This window comes from Bipolaris maydis (assembly GCF_028858645.1).
Source record: "Bipolaris maydis strain C4 unplaced genomic scaffold PSV08scaffold_4, whole genome shotgun sequence".
In the NCBI taxonomy this organism is placed as follows: domain Eukaryota; kingdom Fungi; phylum Ascomycota; class Dothideomycetes; order Pleosporales; family Pleosporaceae; genus Bipolaris; species Bipolaris maydis.
The window spans coordinates 1228845-1247020 of NW_027093860.1; the positions used below are offsets into that span (position 1 = coordinate 1228845).

The window sequence follows — 18176 nt, forward strand, 5'->3', positions numbered from 1 at the left end:
CTCTCTCCATCGACGCTCATTTGTCCTCCCGCTCTAGTCGGACTCGACATTGCACTCTTGCGCCCATTCACTTGTCGCCAAAACAAACCAAACACACGCAATCAGCACCACCACCACCACCACCACCACCACCATGCGCTCCTTCCACCAAATCCCTCTCGCGCTCTGCGCCCTTGTCGCAACCGCTGTGGCGACCACCTCCCAAGACACCATCAGTTACGATGCCACCGTCTACATCACCTCGACCATCACCCGCATCAACACCGTCACTGCCAGCTCTTCTCCCACCGGCGCCCCAGTCAACCAGACCTCGACCATCGTCGCCAGCCACCCCTCCGTTGCGCCCTCTTTCAGCTCTTTGAGCTCTTTGAGCTCTTTCAGCTCTTTCAACGCTGGCAACGCTACCAGCGTCGCGCCCACTGCTGCTCCCTCGGCGCCCACTGCTGCCCTCCCCAGCGCTTCCGCTCCTGCCGCCTTCCCTGGCGCCGCCTCTTCTCTCACCGCCAATGCCTACCTTGCCCTCGTCGCTGCTGGTCTTGGCTACCTCGTCCTCTGAGAGACTCCCTTTGCTACAAAGCAACAAAGTCAATCCCAACTCAGCCTCCAACCCCTCGCTGCTTCTTGCATCATCGACTGGTGCTCGTCTTTGATTCAACCAACCATCCAATCCTCCAATATACCCGGAAGCTTCCCTCTGGCCTAGGCTCGCTCAAATCTTTGTTTTTCATACCCTTTTTATTTCACGACCATGTCCCTTGTTATGTCTTTGTTGCATTCTTTTGCTCGCCCATGTAGCGACCTCTTTTTCTCACATTCTCTTGTTTGGTTTGTAGCAAACTCGGGGTTTTTGCTCAACCATTCTGACATGTTCTTGTTTTGTTTTACCCCCCCAAAACCTGTCAAAACTTGACATCTTTTTCATGCAACGCACGCATACAAGCAACCCCCTTTTGATTTGACATGTTACATCCAAAAACCTTTTTTTGGTATGTTTTGTTTCAAATCGCTATTTTCTACCAACCCCCCCCAAACCCGCTTTTTTGGCTCTTGTAATCAACGTCTACCCCCCTTTTTTCTGTTATTTGTCTGAGACGATTTTATGATGGAAACAAGTGTGTGTCGAGGTTTACAAAACCTTTCAGCGGGTGTGTCCATTTTTTGTTGTAATATGTTTTTGATTTGGGACTCTTTTTGCAAGTTTCCCATACCTTACGTTCCTTTTTCAAACCACCCCCGTTGGTTCACCACTTGTTTTTTTATACCTATGTTCTTTTTTTTTTCTTACGAATGTCAAGTGGTGATACCCCTTCGCTCATTTTTTGTTAACTTGCTTTTTTGGCACGACCTTATACCCCCCCTTTTTCCTCATCCCCTCCCCTTTTCTTCTTCTTCTTTTCTTCTGTACGTAAATGTTGGGGGTGAAGCCACGCTTGCGTGGGTTTTCCCGCTCTCCACATATACTTACGGAAGGTGAAAAAGAAAAACAAGGGAGGGAGGAAAAACTATTTTCGCGGAGGAGTCGGAGTTTGGAGATATATACCCCCACACCTTTTTTTGATTGAGTTGATTTGCTGTTTGGACATTGGAAGAGATCTCGAAGGATTTTGAAAAGTAGGACGAGAGAGAGAGAGAGAGAGAAAATATACGATTACTCGTTGCGAACTTTGATCATCTGTCCACATTTTCCGTGATCTATTTTTTTATTGTGTCTTTATCATCATGACATCGTTTTGTTTCCACCTTTTTGTAACTCCCCCTCCCCCCCTTTTTTTCACTTCTCCAACCTCGCCGCCCTCTCCTCATCCCTCCACCACTCACACTGCACCCTCCTCACCCCATCCCCCTCAACCCGACTATTCCCAAACGCCTCAATCCTCAACTGCAACCCGGGCATACCCTCCTTCTCCTCATACCTTGGCCAAACCGGCACACCCTCCCTCCTCCCCTTAGCCGGACTCGCGCCCAAGGCGACGAAATCCGAGAAAAACGCATGTAGCACTTGCTTGCCCACGTCTGGATACTGGACCCCACCCGCGCCCGCGGGCTCCGCCCACGTATATTTGGTGTCGGCCGTATGCGGCACGCCCTTCCACGCCGGAAAGGTATTATTCACCGCCCACGCCGCCTTGAACACGGGCGCGCCTAGTTCCGCCATGCGGACTGCGGTTTCCTGGCCAGGGCAGACGTACATGTAATCCGTGAGCGCGGCCGAGAGACGGTTGTACTGTGTCGAGTTGGGGCTGAATGCGTAGGGCCCGTTGGTAGGATCGAGGTCCGGGTCTGGATAGAGCTGCTCGACATCTTCGAGGTCGGAAGCGGTGAGGCCCGGGATGAGGGTGTGCAGGTAAGATAGGAATTGTGCGTTTGTGGAAATGTTACCGGGCGAGTAGTATTTTGCTTCGTCAAGCACGTTTGTGGTAATGGTCGGGATACGATAGAAGAGGCCGTCTCGGCCTGCTTGCGAGCCTGCTTTTTCGAGTAAAAACCCGCCCCGTGTGGGCTGGAAGGGCCACCTGATGCTGTATTCGGAGGCCCGCCAGATCTGAGCGCTTGCATTTTCCAGGGCGGAAACGGGGGCGGCGCGCAGGCAGGCGAGGATGGCTGTGTCGGAGCTATTTGCGGCCGAGGCGCAGCCTGCGAGGGAGAGGTAGCGACTAAACTGCTGTTGGTAGAGCGGGTACGAGGCGTTTGGGAAGGACCGCGCGGTTACGCTGCCGGATTGCAGAATGGCCTGGGAGAAGAGTGGGGAGGCACCCTCTGAAGCGTTGTAGTTGTGGAAGAGGTGGATGGCCGTCGAGTGGGCGCCTGCGGAGCGGCCGCCCAGCGTGACGCGGGATGCATCGCCGCCGAATTGCGAAATGTATTTTTGCACAAATTCCAGGAGGGATTGCTGGTCTCGAAGACCTAGGTTTAGGAGGCCTAGGCGCTCGAAGACGGGCGAGGGGAGGAAGCCGAAGGAGTTTACCTAGTTCGGCGGATTTTTAGTATAGTGGAGGTTATACATATCTGTATTTGGATACGGCTGTTCTTACTCTGTAGTTGAAGTTTACCACAATTAATGGCTCTCGGGAATTGGATACGAATGATGGTCCGTCGAAGCTTCTTGAGCTACCAGCTACAAACCCGCCCTGAGATTGTCAGAAAAAAAAATAATTAATCAACATGATAAACTGCAAACTCACACCATGAATCCACACAAGCACAGGTAGTTTCTCATGTGTCGATATGTTCTGCGGACGAAACACATTCATGCTCAAACACGCCTCATTGACCTCGTACGTGATATCCAGCGGGTCCTGATGGCACGAAAATCCATATTGGGTCGCATTCTTCACACCCTCAAACGGTTCCGGGGGTCCAACAGGCGCGAACCGTGCTTCTCCAACAGGCTGCGAGACATAATCGATACCAAGCCAGGCATCCACGGCCTTTGGCAGCGGCTTCTTGGTCAGCGTCTGCGAGATAGTCGTACCGACAAAGCTCCCATAGCCAGGAAGCGTGACTTGGGGAGTGGCCTGTGTCGAGGCGACACTACTCAGCCATACGAGCGTGGTAAAAGTCTTTTGAGCCATGGTAACACGAGCCATGACGCTGACGTAAAGTTGTAAAAGCAGCTCAGAACGAGCAGCTTCGTCGGCAGCAAGAAGACGTTGCAATTGGAAATACATCATGTTCCATTCAGGTTAAAAACAAGACATGTTCTACATACAGACTCCGAAGTCGGGTCTTGCCAGTATCCGCTTGGGATACGCAGTATACCCTCTTCTCCACCGGGGTTACTCCAGTTGCCAAGAGATACAGTGGCACAGGCCTTGGGACCTGCTTGATATGGTACTTTCAATAAAAATTGTGGGGTGCGAAATTGCGTGACTAGCGATTCGTTATCGTCAACGGTAGACAGGACCGGTGCTTTTTCTACGAGCCGACATGACGGACGTTGGAAAATGTGGAGCAAGCCATGGAAGGTATCGCGAGCGTCAGCGCTGCTTCGGGTAATAATGTCGCCGAAACCGGGCTTGCTGCCGCCGATCCCTCGTATGCGAACCATTCCCAACTACGAGGCATAGACCGCACCGCTGACTCTTGCAGCCAATCTCCGACTTGAAAATATTCGAATATTGCCCCCAGAAACATGCCCCCGTCGTGAGGGCTCATTACGAAGAGTGTCATCTTCAAGGACGAACCTTTGTGCCTCGAATCTTACTGCACAAAGGCGACCTCTGACGTCAGCGCAGCCAATCCGACAGAGCTGTTTTTTTGGTGCTTGCTCAGCTCGGTATATATAGAGTTTGACAATCAACCTTGGGAGCTCCCACCGTCAAACCCTTTGTCTAGCTTCTTCAATGCTTCTTCAACCTCCACCGCTCTCTCTTCCCCGCCCCTGAGGCCTTGCACACGGGGCAGATCACGCATGACTTGCTGCACCAGGTCCTCCAGTGCTTTTGGATCCCTCATACTGCCTAGCGTAGCAGCATCGACTTTTCCTTTACCCTTGCTTCCTGTATCTGAGCGAGATGTCAGTGGCTGCTGGGGCGGGGGCTGAGGCTGAGGCTGTCGTTTTCGCAACATGACCTGCCCTTGTTTGTCCATGTAGGTTTCGTACCCTTGTTGATCGAGCACTTCGTCAGGCACGCGGACGTTGACGGGTGATCTGTTGCTGCTCTCGTTTGCCGTTGCAGGAGTGCTTGAAGAGGATGATGGGTTTGTCGAGGTCTTAGCTTTGTTGATTGCATCTTGGCTATATTTCTCAAGCGCATGAATGCAGTCTTGGTTTTCTTTATTGCCTTCCATAAGGAACCGTAGGCACATGATGGCATGCTCGCGTATATACGGGTTGTGTTCATCATAGGAACAGCAATTCAAGACTGCCTCAATACCGCCCAAAGGACGGATCTGGTCTTGTACTTGTTTGTTTTTCCATACCAATGAACTCAGTACAAGCACGGCAAGCTTCTTCAGGTTGCGCCATTCAAAGTCCGAAGGTTCATCGGCCGCTTCATCCATATACGGCCTAGGTGATGGCGATGTTGGTGGAGGAGCATAGGCCTCTGCAGCTCCTGCTGTAGTGTCATATGGTCGTTCGACAGCAACTGGTTGGGGTTGTGATGACTGTTGTTGTTGCTGCTGCTGTGAGTTATCTGCCTCTGCTGGCGTAGTTGTGGGTTGGGCATGTTGAACATTCCTCAAGGGTGGTGGTGACAGCTGACCCTTAGGGATCGCTGCATCGAGCTCTTTGAGCAACGTAACTAGCTCGTGAGAAATCTCCCAGTTACTCAACATCCTCTTCCATGTTTCGTGTTCGGTGAGGATAGCGAAGAACTCTAGGTATTGGTAGACGCCCTCATACATCCGCTCCATATCCCAGAGGTTAAGGGGAAAGTCCTCGGGTTGTGCATGTCCAGCCCGGATTTGACCCTGCAGAAAGATGAGTGCGCAAGTCTGTGGAATGATATGTCGCCGGAACTCAGTGAGCAAGAAATTGACCATATGAACGTCGCCCTGATCAACTTGTGGGTGGTTCGCTTTAACATGGCCTTTGGTAGGCTGGGTACGAGCTTGTCTAGCGCGGAAGATGTTGGTGAGAAGTTTCATTATGACAGCCTGGGCTGGCGATATGATATCCTTGGATCTAGTACATTGTCAGCTGGATCCTACCGATCCATCCAGTGGACTCACTCGGATTCTCTGAAAGCATGATAGGCAAACGGCAGAAGCTGGTTCGCAAGGATAGCTTCCATAATTTTCACCATGAACTTGAAGTAGAGTTCTTCCTCCCTCAGGTCCCAGGCAGCAACAAAGATCAACAGCTCGCGCAGTAAATTTCTTCCGTTGTCTTGTGCGAGGAGGAGATGGCACCGCACACCATGCATGCTCCTCACGCTACTGAAGACAGTCGGGTCCGAGTGATACCCAGGCTGTCCTTCTTGTGGCTCAACAATGCCGGCCATGATGATCATGGGCAGAACTTCGATTTCAGTGGGTCCCAGAATCAGGGGAACATCTGTGAGCAGGCCTCGGCCTTCATCTCCAGGAATGTCGTCGTAGTCATCGTCATTATCATCGTCGTCCTCTGGTGGAGGGGATGTCGGAGAGGCTACGTCACTGATTAGCCCTGATGGTCGGTCGGGGTCTGGCTCCAGACGCTTGAGCAAGTCTTCTTTGCCATTCTGAAGAATCTCGGCTCCAAAGGATGGCGGGTATGTCACACGGAAATCGATCTCACCTGCCGGGGGAGACCGTTTGATGCTGGGATCTAGTAACGAGTCATCCGCTGCTGGTTTCAGGGACTGTTTCTCCCCATCTGGGGTTGACGATGGTTGGTCTTGGCCGGATTCGTCCCCTGGTAACACGGTAATGGATGAGCGCATTCGGTCAACCTCGACCTGGAGCTGGTTGATGCTCTTGGCCAGCGCTTGTACGCTCTCCTCATTCTTAGCATGCTGGTCGACAACCTTGCGGTATGTGCTGGACTGAGTGATTTGGTCCCGGTATCTGGCAACAACATCTGCGTATAGCATGTTCCATTTCTAGAGAGGTCAGTAGCAACTTCGAACAGAGAGACTAGTCTCTACTCACGTTCTTTTCTTCTTCGCTCATGGTCTGCCACCGTCTTCTGCACTCAGCAGCAATCTCATTTGCACCGGCCTTGACTCCGTGCTGCGTGAGAGCCTTCTTGACATCATTTCCAGTCTCACCGATGTAGAGCAGGAAAGGGGATGAAGCGGGTTGTTGGGGTATCTTGAAGGTATCCAGGCTCCGAGCTGCGTGGCTTGGCAAAGACTGCTCCTCTGGAGGTGGTTCTTGATCCTGTTGTGGGAACTCATCCATTTTGTATTTCATATCGGCGAAGTTGGGGAGCTCGTTGTCCAGGTGGCTATCAAAGAGTTCAATCCAGAGCATGAGTTTGCGTTGCTCGTTCTTGGCGATGAGGTTGTTCAGGAATTGTAGACAAGTGATCAATAACTTTTTGTATGCATTGATGACGCCCTGCCATTTGTCCTCGTCTTGAGTTCCCGCTTCACCGTCGTAGCCTCTCGCTGTGACACGCACACAGACGTTTATGAGAGCAAATATGTCCTTGTCGAACAGCCTATCTGCGCTGAGATTCTGCACTCGCTCTCCATGGACTAGCACATTGCGCGCAATGCATACAAGCTGGTTTAGCCGTTCCAGATCTCTAAGCAGGCTCGGCGAGTAACTAGCTATGAGGGGACCCGACAGCCCCTCATATTCTGGAGCCGCAGGATCTGGCGCAGCAAAGCAGCGACGTTCGAGTGAGGGGAGAGCGGCCTTGAGTACGCCTGCAAGCTCGTCCCAAAACTCCCACGAGAGGCCGAGCTCTTCACGTAGCTCCAAGCTCTTGCGCGACTCTTCTAGTGTCTTCTTCACAATGTCGCGCTCCAACATGCGCAGCATATCGTCTCTAATATAGCCTGGATTGTGAAAGTGAACGGTATACGGGGCGAGTGCGAGGCGAAGACGGGTAAGGTATGGTCTCGCTGGTCTGTCATTTGAGCTCTCCGGGCGCTCAGAATCGCCCACGCTCTCGGTACCGTTGACGCTGCCGTCGACCATGTTGCCTGCCGAATTTTTCACAGTGGTTGCTGGCGATGTCGCGTGCTGGTTCCAGTCATGCCACAGCTGGTGTTGGGCGAGCAGACTGCGGTACACCCATACACGGATAGGGCCTGGAGCACGTAGGATGCGGTAGAGGTTGTTGGAGGCCAGCTCTTGGGCAATGTTGTGGTACTGCGCCAGCGCTATCGGGGCAAAGGCAAGGTGGGCAGGATTTTTGGAGGCGTCTGGAAAAGGCGAGGGCAGATCAAGGGCAGGCAGCAGCGAATCGGAGGGCGTGGAGAAGCTGGAGTCCAAAGTCATACTATTACTTGGGAGGCGTAGAAAAATTACGATGTCCGGCACAGAGAACCCCCACCATGCCTGCCCCGCCTGACGTCGTTTGTCCCCTGGGCTGGTATACTATGCAGAAAAGACAACGCCACATCACCAATCAACGAGGGCTCTCTATAAGATTTCCAAAAATGGTATTGCATTAATTTGTGCCAACAGAGACTGCTAACAATAGTATATATGTATGGAGAAAAATGAACCGCGCACAGGCACAAGTAGCCAAGCGCGTCTAGTGGCTCCAACTTGATCTTGGAAACAATGTAATGTGAGTCTTGACGCATGGTAATGGCATCTCTCACGGACATGAATTGTTCCGTTTGTTGCGTCACGCATAGAAAAGAAAGACTGGACGACAAGCCCGTGCTGGCGTTGTATAGAGACTTACATACCCTCGGCCTTCAGTCTTGCCGCCATGAATCTACTTACCTTCTTCGGCTTTCCATTTCGCTCTTCCATGATTGGGTTCTCCTCATCCTCCTCTGTCGCCTTAAATCCACCCTGTCGCTGGATGAATCGGTTTCGCGCCTTGTGATACTGGGCTTGGATTTCGCGATTCAAGAGGACCTGATCAAATTCATCAGGCGCTTGAGGCTCCGAGGGCAAGGGGATGTGCTCAGTGATTGTCGAAGCTAGGGTCTGACCAGCAGGCCCGGTCGGTACAGACGGCGCTTCTGCGACAGGAGGTGTAGGCAGTACTTGTGGAGTGTTTGCTCCAGCACGGGCGCTCTTGAACCTCGAGATCTTGCCTGGCTTGGGAGGTTCTACTTCAGACGGTGGAGCAGGCGCAGATCTCTCTACGATGGTGTCTGCGATTGTTGATACTGGTTTGGCCGCTGACTGTGTTGTTCGCTTTGCTTCAGGCACTGGCTTGGGAGCCTCGGATATGTCAACTTCATTCGCGAACCGCACGCCCTTCTTCTTTGGCTGTTCGTCGCCACCGTTGTCTGTTGACTGCGCAGCGAACTTTGATGTATCCAATGCCTTGTCAAACTGCTCGTCTTTCTGTACACGCATGGTGCGAATATCACCAATGTGCTCGTCTAATGGGCGATCGTCCGGCCGCGGTCCAATATTTTCAAGCATGCGAGCACCCAGCTTCTTTTCCAGCTCCATCATCTGCTTTCGATATTCCTCAGTGATGACAGGCCTTGTGCTACGGCCGTATTCATCTTCCTCTTCTTCCTCTTCAGTATCGTAATCGTAGTCATCATAGTCATCGTCCGATTCGTCATCAGAGAATGATGCAGTAGGCTTATCGAGGTTGAGCTCTGCAACGACTTGCCCGACTTCTGACATGCCATACTGCAGCATCTGCCTTCTAAGCTCGGCATCTTCTGGAGACTCATCTTCGGGTATAACGGCCGACGAAAGGTCTTCGTCATCTTTGAGCTCGACTGCTCTGACACCCTCTGGAAAATGCACTGATGCAAGGTCTTGACTAACTTGAGGTTTCGATATTGGCTTCCCCTGTGGCTCGACGTCAACCTTCTCAGCGAAGGACACAGCTTTCTTTGGAGGAGACTGGTTCGATGCAGTACAATTTTCGACAGGTGCTGGTTCCGACGAAACAGTAGGTGTGGATTCTTTGGTAGAATCTGAAACTGGTAGAGAAGTGGACGAAGATTCCAGTGTTGGTTCCTTTGCTTGCGCCGCATTCTTCTTCTCCAGCTCAGCCTTCTGAATCCCAGCCTTGCGCAACACCTCGACAAGCTCAGCGGCAGCCTTTCCTGTCTGGTTGACTGAGCTCGATATCTCGTTACCTTCTTCGTCTAGCTCTTCTTCAATGTCCATCATTGGTTCGCCTTCTTCGTTGTCCATCCCAGGCTCTAACAGAACATCGACACCAGCAAGCTTCTTCTCGGCGGCATCAAGGTTCTTCTCGATTGTAGCACTATTGGTTCGCACATAGTCAATGCGTCTAGATATCTTGTTAACAACTTCGTTACCAGTGCTTTCGGTTGATGATTTCTTGCGGAGCAGCTCGTCGAGCTCCTTTTCATTGAGCAGCTCGAGCTCCAGTTCGCGTGCCATCTCACGTATTTGTGAGGGCGAGGGGTCACCGGCAGCCTCGATTTCTTCTTTGAGAGCCTCATACTCGGCCTCCCAAGTCGTCCAATGAGTCAAGGACTTGCGGAGCTGATCGACAGTCTGTTGAAGCTGCACTCGGCGGCGTTCAATATCCTCTAGAGCACTTTGTGTCGAGGCTGCCATTATGTCGGTTTTGTCCTGGAGTAGGCGAGGTGGAGGAAGGAGAAGGGAAAGAAAAAAGTTGGCGGAATTTGTCTGCAGAAAATGGCCGAGCTTGGCGATTAGCTCGCCCCGCAGGGGGGGCATGCGCGCGCATCCAGAGCACTGGCGTCTCACAATGCTACAACCAACTTCGTATGTAATCATTCACAAAAGTCGCTATCGCGTTATTTTGTCCACTCGTATCGGGGCTGCAAGTCATGCTTTCGGTCTAATAGAGCTACAAGCGAAATCCTATCGCTGAGTAATCAGCCCAAGATAAGTTACTCGCCTGCGGAGCTTCCCATCATCTTCGCCTCACCTCCGCCATGTCGAGATCTGGGCGCGCGACAGGCGCGTCGAAGCAGGATAGCGGTGCGTTTGCCCTTTCTAAATCTCTATATAACCTATCTTTGCTACATGCACCGCGCGAACCTCTCGCTGATTCTCTCTCAGGCGTATGCCCCGTCTGCAAGGCGTCGGGTTACCTTGACCCGAACATGCAATTCAAAATCAACCCTACGTGCTATCATTCCATGTGCGATACCTGTGTCGAGCGTCTATTCGGAGGCAACAAAGGAAACAACATATGTCCTGTAGCGGGGTGCGCGAAGACATTGGCATACAGGAACTTTCGAAGGGCGACATTTGAAGACCTGAAGGTGGAAAGGGAGGTGGATCTGCGAAAGAAGGTTATGAAGATGCAAGTGAAGTTGGACGTGAACAAATTGGTGTTAGGCTAACAGCAGACCAGTATGAACAAGACGGAAGACGACTTCGAGACGTTGAGAGACTACAACGATTACCTAGAAAAGGTCGAAGAAATGACCTGGAACCTTATCCTCAACATTGACGTGGATGCGACGTGGAACAAGCTTCACCGTTTCGAAGCACTCCAAAAAGCAGACTCAAATGCCGCTACCACGAAGCGTGACGCTGGGAAGACTGGTGGTGCCAAAGGTACTGGCCAGAAGGATGATGGCGCCGATCTCATGTTCCGTGGACTCAAGAAATATGTCCCACCACCAAAGGAGCCGCCCTTCGATCCATGGGGGGGATACAACATTACGCCTCAGTACTACGTACTTCAAGATAATTACGATGTCGACTGGTATGCACGTATGAAGAAAGACTCGGCACATCTTGTTGGAGGACACAGCTTGCAGGACTACTGCGATCGCGCGTTGCGCGAAGCCTTTGGAGGCTTTGGGGTCTTCATCGAAGACGAGATTGCAGCAAGGGATGCTCCGTCCATGTCCATGGATGCAGATGTCGGCACCGAACATGCGGCAGCGGCAGCCATGAGTGGGAAGGAGGCGAATATGGACGACATCTTCTAATCTTCTTCTACTATGATACCCGGCATAATGCCAGCATTGGGCGGCGTTTGCAAAAGATTAGTGTATCAGTACTTGAGAATACGGCGCTTTGTATGTAACATTAATGAATTGAATTTGCCATACCTCAAATTCTATGTTCCAAACTCCTCCGCCGAATCTCTCCTGCTGCTCCATGATACTCCAAATCATCATACTCAAACTGCTCTTCTGGTAACGCATACCCCTCGCCACCTCTAACCTGCCTTGTTCGCGCAGCGATCGGATTAGGATTGGCTTCCGGGTCCTGCGGGTTTTCCGGAGCTCCCTTCCCCTCGCCCGCCACTCCATTCACCGGCTGAAAGGCACCTCTTGTCCGAGCTTCCTTCAGCACCTTGACATCTACAGCCAGCGCCAGCAGCGTCGCGAGCAAACCCAGCAGCGCAAAGCTAAACAGCGCCTTATACTGCCTACATATGCTCACTCCTGTATCAGAGTCCCAATGCGAAGTATCACATACACCCGCTACCGTGCCGGAAGTCCATTTCGTCAACAGCCCAAACGACACAATCCATAACAGCCCGAGTGAACTGTTGACGGTGATATTCAACCCAGGATTAAGACCGTGATATAAATGTAGCACAATAGTCGATGCAAGAGCGACAATAGTCAAGACTGATACCGTCATAAGCTATTCTCGAATTAGCTGTTGATCTCTTTTCTACATCCCCTCATGGCATCAGGCAATAATGCCCAAAAGGTTTTCAATCGAACAAATATTCTGGGAGAACCATACCAAGATAAACGTCCAGGGCAACAAATACCCATCCCGCGATAGTTCGCGCAAGAAATACGACATAATGCCCGCTACCACGAGCGACGAGACTAGTTGTGCGCTTCGTGGAAGGTGGAACCAGAGGAAAGGGTACGGCGTGGGTTTCACGCGGCCTTTACGCGTCGCCATAGCGGGCGGGCGGGGAGTGAGAGCAAGAGGGCTGCTTTTCGGGCGGTAGACAAGGGTTGGAGGTAAGAAGAATTACAGTTTGTGCGATGAGGGACAAATGAGTGTAGGCGGTGGGTTAATTACATGTGGGATTAGGGCGCTGGGCGGGATGCACAGGGAGGCGTTTGGTTACTAGGGTTCAGCTCGGTGAGCTATTTCTGGTTCCGTCTGTAGATCTTGATGCCGAGATCGAGCCGTGACGGCGTGTGTGTTTGTTATGATGACAGCATTGAACTCTAACAGATAAGTTTCTGTAGAGATATTCCTGGGAGTAGTTTTGGTTATTGGTATGGGGAGGGTTTCTCTGGTGCTAACGCGGAATGTACGCTTCATGACAGCCTTGCGGTCAAACTCTGCCAACTATCACGCCACCAGGCTCCATCTCAATCCTCGATCTTGTCTCTTTAAAGCTCTTAACGCCTTGTGGTATCAATGCGCCTGTTCAAATTGTAGATATTGCAATGCACGGGCAAGATTGGATCTTGCATGTCCAGAAAGAACTAGACCCACAGCGCGTCTTACCACGTTCAGACATCCGGCTCCTACTCATTTCCCGCTCGGATAAGCAGAATTAGCAGGTAGAGGTATCAAGAGTATATCTTAGTTAAGAGTCATATGAAACTTCTAGTCTTGAGATTCTCAGTAATTAGTTTTTACATAAAGAATACCAAAGTATATCCATAGTAGTAAATAGGTAGGGGTGGAGGTAAGTTAACATAGTAGCTATCAAGATTATAGTACTACTATACGCTCTCTTACTCCACTTAGAAGCCACTGAAGGTCGTCTAGCCTCGATCCCTCAATTGACCCTACCCTACGATACGTAGCTTCGTCAGAATTGTCTCGCCGTAAGACCCATGCGAAATAGTTGAGCTCTGATTCATTGTCTAATTCCTCATCACTGCTGTACGCTTCTCCTTTGTCTTCCTTTTTATTTTTGTGACCTCTGTCACTCGAGGGTCTCAGCCAAACAGCAACCGGCACACCAACTAATTTTCCCTTGCTATCATCTGTTGAACTTTCACCATCAGTGGTGTACCGCCCTAAAGTAGCATAGTTCTCGGAATCGGTGGGCTTACAAACCACTTCGCAACCCATCGGCCACCGGGTTTCGACCTCTCGTACGGTGCTGACTACGGTTAAGGAGCCTTTTTCGATGGAACCAAAGGCATCATCTAGCAACTTGATATCTGTGCGCAGCAGCTCGCAGCACACAGCTAGTACATCGGGTTTAATCTTCTCGACGCTGCCGGCCCATTGAGACCACGCCATACACATATCACGCGGTACGTCGTCAGGGTACGCCACTCCATGATCGCACGCTGCCCATGACCAAGACGGCCCGGGGTTTTCGGCTACGTACTGGCTGACAGAGTTGTAGTCGTATGCAGTACGCCACGCGAACATCTCCCTGATTGGATACGACGACTTCCACAGGAGCCCGTAGACGAATTCCGACGCCCACAACCCAGCCCAGTACTCGCTTCTCACCCTCTCTGCAATAATGCGCGCAACACCTGATATCGCAGCGAAACGATCCTGTCCCTTGGTCAGGTGTCGGCGGCTGTAATCGGCAACAATGCGGTACCACATGCCCATTAGCGCATGGACGTCAAGCTCCTGCAACGCGGTCTTCGTAACGATGGTGGAATCCTCGTGGAAAGATTCAAGTGGTAACGGAGAAGTGCAGGAACGTGAGAACCGCGCCGTGTTGCACTCATAGAAAAGCTTACCGCTGGCGAAATACAGGATCCGTGCAGACAAGAGGCTTTCTTGGAGTGTCCAGGCCCTCGAGTTCCAGGGCCAGCCGTCTTCTGGATAGAAGTGCTCGTGCCAGGCATTCTCCACAGATTGCTCATAAATCGCAATTGTCGTCGGAGAACCTGCATTGTTCCACTGGACATTGAACTGACAAATAGCAGCCGACGGAGTCCAGGACGACTCCTTTAGGAACCCGACAAAGGCGTCTTCTACGCACGACGCCATTGTCACCGCGGCGTTCGCATAGACCTCTGGCATCCGCGCGGCTTCTTTTTGCCAGTCTTCGTCATCTCGCTGAATAATGCACAGGCAATCAATCCACAGATACTGGAAACCGAGTGCCCGCACCACTTCGATTGCATCGCGAAACGTCTGGGGCAAGTCGCTAATCTTAATTCCCTCTCTAACATGTCTATCGAGGTTGTCTTTGGTAGTAATAATCGGCTGGCGGTGGCCCCAACAGTGGCTCAGCGCAATGTAGCGGTCGAGATGCCCGTGGGATATAACAAGGCGCACCTGCGAGGAGTCTTTTTTACCTACATCAATCACGCGTGTTGGAAGCGGCCGGTCCCCAAGGTGGACACCGTGGATGCTTTTCACCACAGAAGCGCAACCACTCCTTAGCCACATCTTCGACCGTTGGCCACGGCACACTGTGAGTTATAAGTAGGCCTGGGGGTCCCACGACCGGAACAACGTAGAACGGCTTCGTCCAGTGGGATTCGTACCTCCTCCAACTATATGTCTCAGCGAACTCAATCCCTGGCGTACCAACCGCTGTGCTCCCGTCCGCGTCAAGACCTTGCCGCTTTCTTTCAATAGCGTAGACCACTAGTGGAAAATGAGGGTCTTCCTTGAAGCGAAGGTCCTCGAGCAAGCGCGAGCAAAGCGGACAGCCCTCGCCCGCGGCCAGAGTCAGAGCCTCCATTGTCGCATGGTGCGGGATGCTGTTTTTGTTCTTACCCCTGACTGTCTTAACGTGGCTGAGATCGGGTTCTAGTTTTTGGAGGATGTCCCCAAAGGGGAAGTTTTGGCAGACAGTACAGAGGGCCATGTGTTACAAGCAACAAGGAATCTCTCTTTCACAAGAGACGAACAGGCTAGAGGCCCAGGGACGTCGATGTCAGAACGTAATGATCATTGCGGGGTTCGGAGTCACGTGAAGTGCGACCCCTCCAAGGCTTGCCATTCAGGATATCAGTGCATGAAGCGATGGTAGTACAACAAGAAATGGTAGTGCAGGAAGAGATGGTAATAATATTTACTTAGTTAGACCAAAAGTAAGCTTTCCTCACTAGCGCGTAGAACCTTGCCCTATCTCTAAGTACCGGCTCCGGATCCACCGGGGAAATTAACCAGACATGTATTCATGGAAAAGACGCAGGATCCTGGATGATTCGGGGCAACACCGAATACGTTTGTTATGCTGCCAAGCTGAAGTCCCACATTTGCCCAGAACAACGATAATCACCTTTGCACAAGCGAGTAAGAGGCGTTCAGCTGAAGAATAGTACTTACAGCCAGGCATCCACGCAATTTAGATGCGCAACTTTTGCATGTCCCTGGACTGCGGAACCATGCAACTAGGCGCAGACACCCAAGAAAAAAGTCAATGGGATCTCGTACGCAAATCCTCTGTCAACGTCGTGTCGTCTATGCATCGGGTAAATACGACGAAGAGGATCTAGGCTTAGATGCCCCTGTGCAACTAAATCGTTTTCGGATCAACAAGCTAGAACTCATTGAACATGCATGTCTTCGGCCTCATTGACGCGGACATGTCGTCCAACCTATACATGTGGAGGATAACTGGACGCCTAACGGAGGCTATTATAATACCCTTGCTCCGCCCACCCGCACCCTGAGTGCTCTGCTCTGGACTGCCTTTATTCCACGTCTCACGGGAAGATGAAGTTCCTAGGATTGGCATTGGCTGTGTACGGGCTGGTTGAGCAGACTGATGCAGCCACAGTCAAGCGTGCAGAGAGTGCGTCTGGAAATTCCAACTCCTACGATTTTGTAAGTCTCCCATTGAGCTGTCAAACTGAGCTTGCAAACATCGGTGTCCTAACAAACAGGCTAGATCATTGTAGGTGGCGGCACTGCAGGTCTCGCCGTTGCATCACGCATAAGCAGCGGCCTCCCGGACATCAAGGTATTGGTCATAGAAGCAGGGCCCGATGGCCGTCAAGACCCGGGAATCTTCATTCCAGGAAGAAAAGGTTCGACGCTCGGTGGGAAATACGACTGGAACTTCACCACGATACCACAGCAAAATGCCAACAATCGCGTCTTTACGCAGAATCGTGGAAAAGTGCTTGGTGGAAGTTCGGCGCTCAACCTCATGACATGGGACCGCACTTCGGAGTATGAGTTAGATGCTTGGGAGAAACTTGGCAACGTTGGATGGAACTGGAAGAATTTGTACGCGGCCATGCTAAAGGTCGAGACGTTTTTGCCATCTCCTGAATATGGCTCCGATGGCGTTGGCAAGACTGGTCCTATTCGAACTCTTATCAACAGAATCATTCCTCGTCAGCAAGGCACCTGGATCCCAACCATGAACAATCTGGGTCTGGCTCCTAATCGAGAATCCCTTAATGGCCATCCCATTGGTGTAGCGACCCAACCGAGTAACATCCGGCCAAATTATACTCGTTCTTACGCGCCAGAGTATCTCCAACTCGCTGGACAGAACCTTGAATTAAAGCTGGATACCCGAGTCGCAAAAGTCAACTTTAAAGGCAAAACTGCCACCGGAGTTACCTTGGAGGATGGTACTATCATCAGCGCGCGGCGAGAAGTGATTTTGTCAGCTGGGTCCTTCCAAACGCCTGGTCTTCTCGAGCACTCAGGTATTGGCGACTCGGCCCTCCTAGAGAAACTTGGAATTCAAGTAGTCAAGCACCTACCTTCTGTTGGTGAAAACCTTCAGGACCACATCCGCATCCAGCTGGCCTTCCAACTCAAACCAGAATACACTTCATTCGACGTTCTCAGAAACGCCACACGCGCGGCTGCCGAGTTAGCCCTGTACAACGCTGGAGAGCGCTCGCTCTACGACTACACTGGGAGCGGATACGCCTACTTCCCTTGGAAACTGATTTCTAATGCGACGGCCTCAAAACTGCAAGCCCTAGTCGACAACGACACAACCCTAACTTCGGCCACCGACAAGCTGAAGAAAAGCTACTCCTCCCCATCTCTCAACAACAAAGTCCCCCAACTCGAAGTCATCTTCTCAGACGGCTACACTGGCCGCAAGGGCTACCCCGCAGCCAACTCCTCACAATTCGGCATTGGCACTTTCTCCCTCATCGGCGCAGTACAGCACCCCCTGAGCAAAGGCAACATCCACATCACCTCGCGAAACATCAGTGACAAACCGCTCATCAATCCAAACTATCTCTCACACCCCTACGACCTCCATGCCATCACCAGTCTCGCAAAGTTCATGCGCAAAATCGCTTCCTCTGCCCCAATGAGCGAAGTATGGACTCAGGAATACGAACCTGGTAGTGCCGTACAGACAGATGCTGATTGGGAGAGTTTTGCAAGGGAAAATACGCTGAGTATTTATCACCCTGTCGGTACTGCTGCGCTGCTTCCGGAGAAGGATGGTGGTGTAGTTGATGCGAAGCTGAGGGTTCATGGCACACAGGGTCTAAGGATTGTAGATGCGAGTGTAATTCCTTTATTGCCCAGTACGCATATTCAGACGCTGGTGTACGGGATTGCTGAACGAGCGGCAGAGATGATTATCGCTGAGTACAAGTACTAGTTATATAGCGTTCAGTTTTTTTCCTGGATGGCCTGTTTAATCAAGAAATTTTCGTTGCACTCGAATGTTTACATTTTCACTACAGAAAACAGCGTACGTGATATATAGTTCAATGCATTTCTAACGTTTTCTGGGCTTTGATACGTCGAGTCGTCTTTGTCAGCTCTTGCATTGCATAACT

General features: G+C 51.5%; 6 protein-coding genes across 6 annotated transcripts; 3 read left to right on the forward strand and 3 right to left on the reverse strand.

The window, feature by feature from the left end:
* Positions 1 to 133: 133 nt before the first annotated feature.
* On the forward strand, positions 134 to 556 carry PSV08DRAFT_387481 (uncharacterized protein; the record flags this gene model as incomplete). Its single annotated transcript, XM_014224041.1, has 1 exon — positions 134 to 556. The coding sequence occupies one exon, from the start codon at positions 134 to 136 to the stop codon at positions 554 to 556; it is 423 nt and encodes a 140-aa protein (XP_014079516.1).
* Positions 557 to 1771: 1215 nt separating this feature from the next.
* On the reverse strand, positions 1772 to 3668 carry PSV08DRAFT_387482 (Alpha/Beta hydrolase protein; the record flags this gene model as incomplete). Its single annotated transcript, XM_066093473.1, has 3 exons — positions 1772 to 2965; positions 3033 to 3128; positions 3183 to 3668. 3 exons carry the CDS (start codon positions 3666 to 3668, stop codon positions 1772 to 1774), a joined length of 1776 nt encoding a protein of 591 aa, XP_065949443.1.
* A 628-nt stretch (positions 3669 to 4296) lies between these two features.
* Positions 4297 to 10242, reverse strand: PSV08DRAFT_400506 (essential cytoplasmic protein ctr86 protein; the record flags this gene model as incomplete). Its single annotated transcript, XM_014224043.2, has 4 exons — positions 4297 to 5629; positions 5677 to 6527; positions 6577 to 7861; positions 8294 to 10242. 4 exons carry the CDS (start codon positions 10240 to 10242, stop codon positions 4297 to 4299), a joined length of 5418 nt encoding a protein of 1805 aa, XP_014079518.2.
* Positions 10243 to 10457: 215 nt separating this feature from the next.
* PSV08DRAFT_400507 (CDK-activating kinase assembly factor MAT1-domain-containing protein) lies at positions 10458 to 11600 on the forward strand. The gene is made up of 2 exons (XM_066093592.1): positions 10458 to 10837; positions 10889 to 11600. The coding sequence occupies exons 1-2, from the start codon at positions 10464 to 10466 to the stop codon at positions 11472 to 11474; spliced, it is 960 nt and encodes a 319-aa protein (XP_065949444.1). The 5' UTR covers positions 10458 to 10463; the 3' UTR covers positions 11475 to 11600.
* Positions 11568 to 15268, reverse strand: PSV08DRAFT_360737 (heterokaryon incompatibility protein-domain-containing protein; the record flags this gene model as incomplete). Its single annotated transcript, XM_066092999.1, has 3 exons — positions 11568 to 12141; positions 13213 to 14867; positions 14986 to 15268. 3 exons carry the CDS (start codon positions 15266 to 15268, stop codon positions 11599 to 11601), a joined length of 2481 nt encoding a protein of 826 aa, XP_065949445.1. The 3' UTR covers positions 11568 to 11598.
* An 816-nt stretch (positions 15269 to 16084) lies between these two features.
* PSV08DRAFT_400510 (uncharacterized protein) lies at positions 16085 to 18127 on the forward strand. Its single transcript, XM_014224048.2, has 2 exons — positions 16085 to 16233; positions 16298 to 18127. Exons 1-2 carry the CDS (start codon positions 16123 to 16125, stop codon positions 17993 to 17995), a joined length of 1809 nt encoding a protein of 602 aa, XP_014079523.1. The 5' UTR covers positions 16085 to 16122; the 3' UTR covers positions 17996 to 18127.
* Positions 18128 to 18176: the final 49 nt, after the last annotated feature.

Coding starts and splice junctions, on each gene's coding strand:
- PSV08DRAFT_400507 (XM_066093592.1), top strand. CDS start 10,464: ATGTCGAGATCTGGGCGCGCGACAGGCGCGTCGAAGCAGGATAGCGGT. Junction 10,838..10,888: donor CGAAAGAAGGTTATGAAGAT/GCAAGTGAAGTT, acceptor ACAGCAGACCAG/TATGAACAAGACGGAAGACG.
- PSV08DRAFT_400510 (XM_014224048.2), top strand. CDS start 16,123: ATGAAGTTCCTAGGATTGGCATTGGCTGTGTACGGGCTGGTTGAGCAG. Junction 16,234..16,297: donor ATTCCAACTCCTACGATTTT/GTAAGTCTCCCA, acceptor CAAACAGGCTAG/ATCATTGTAGGTGGCGGCAC.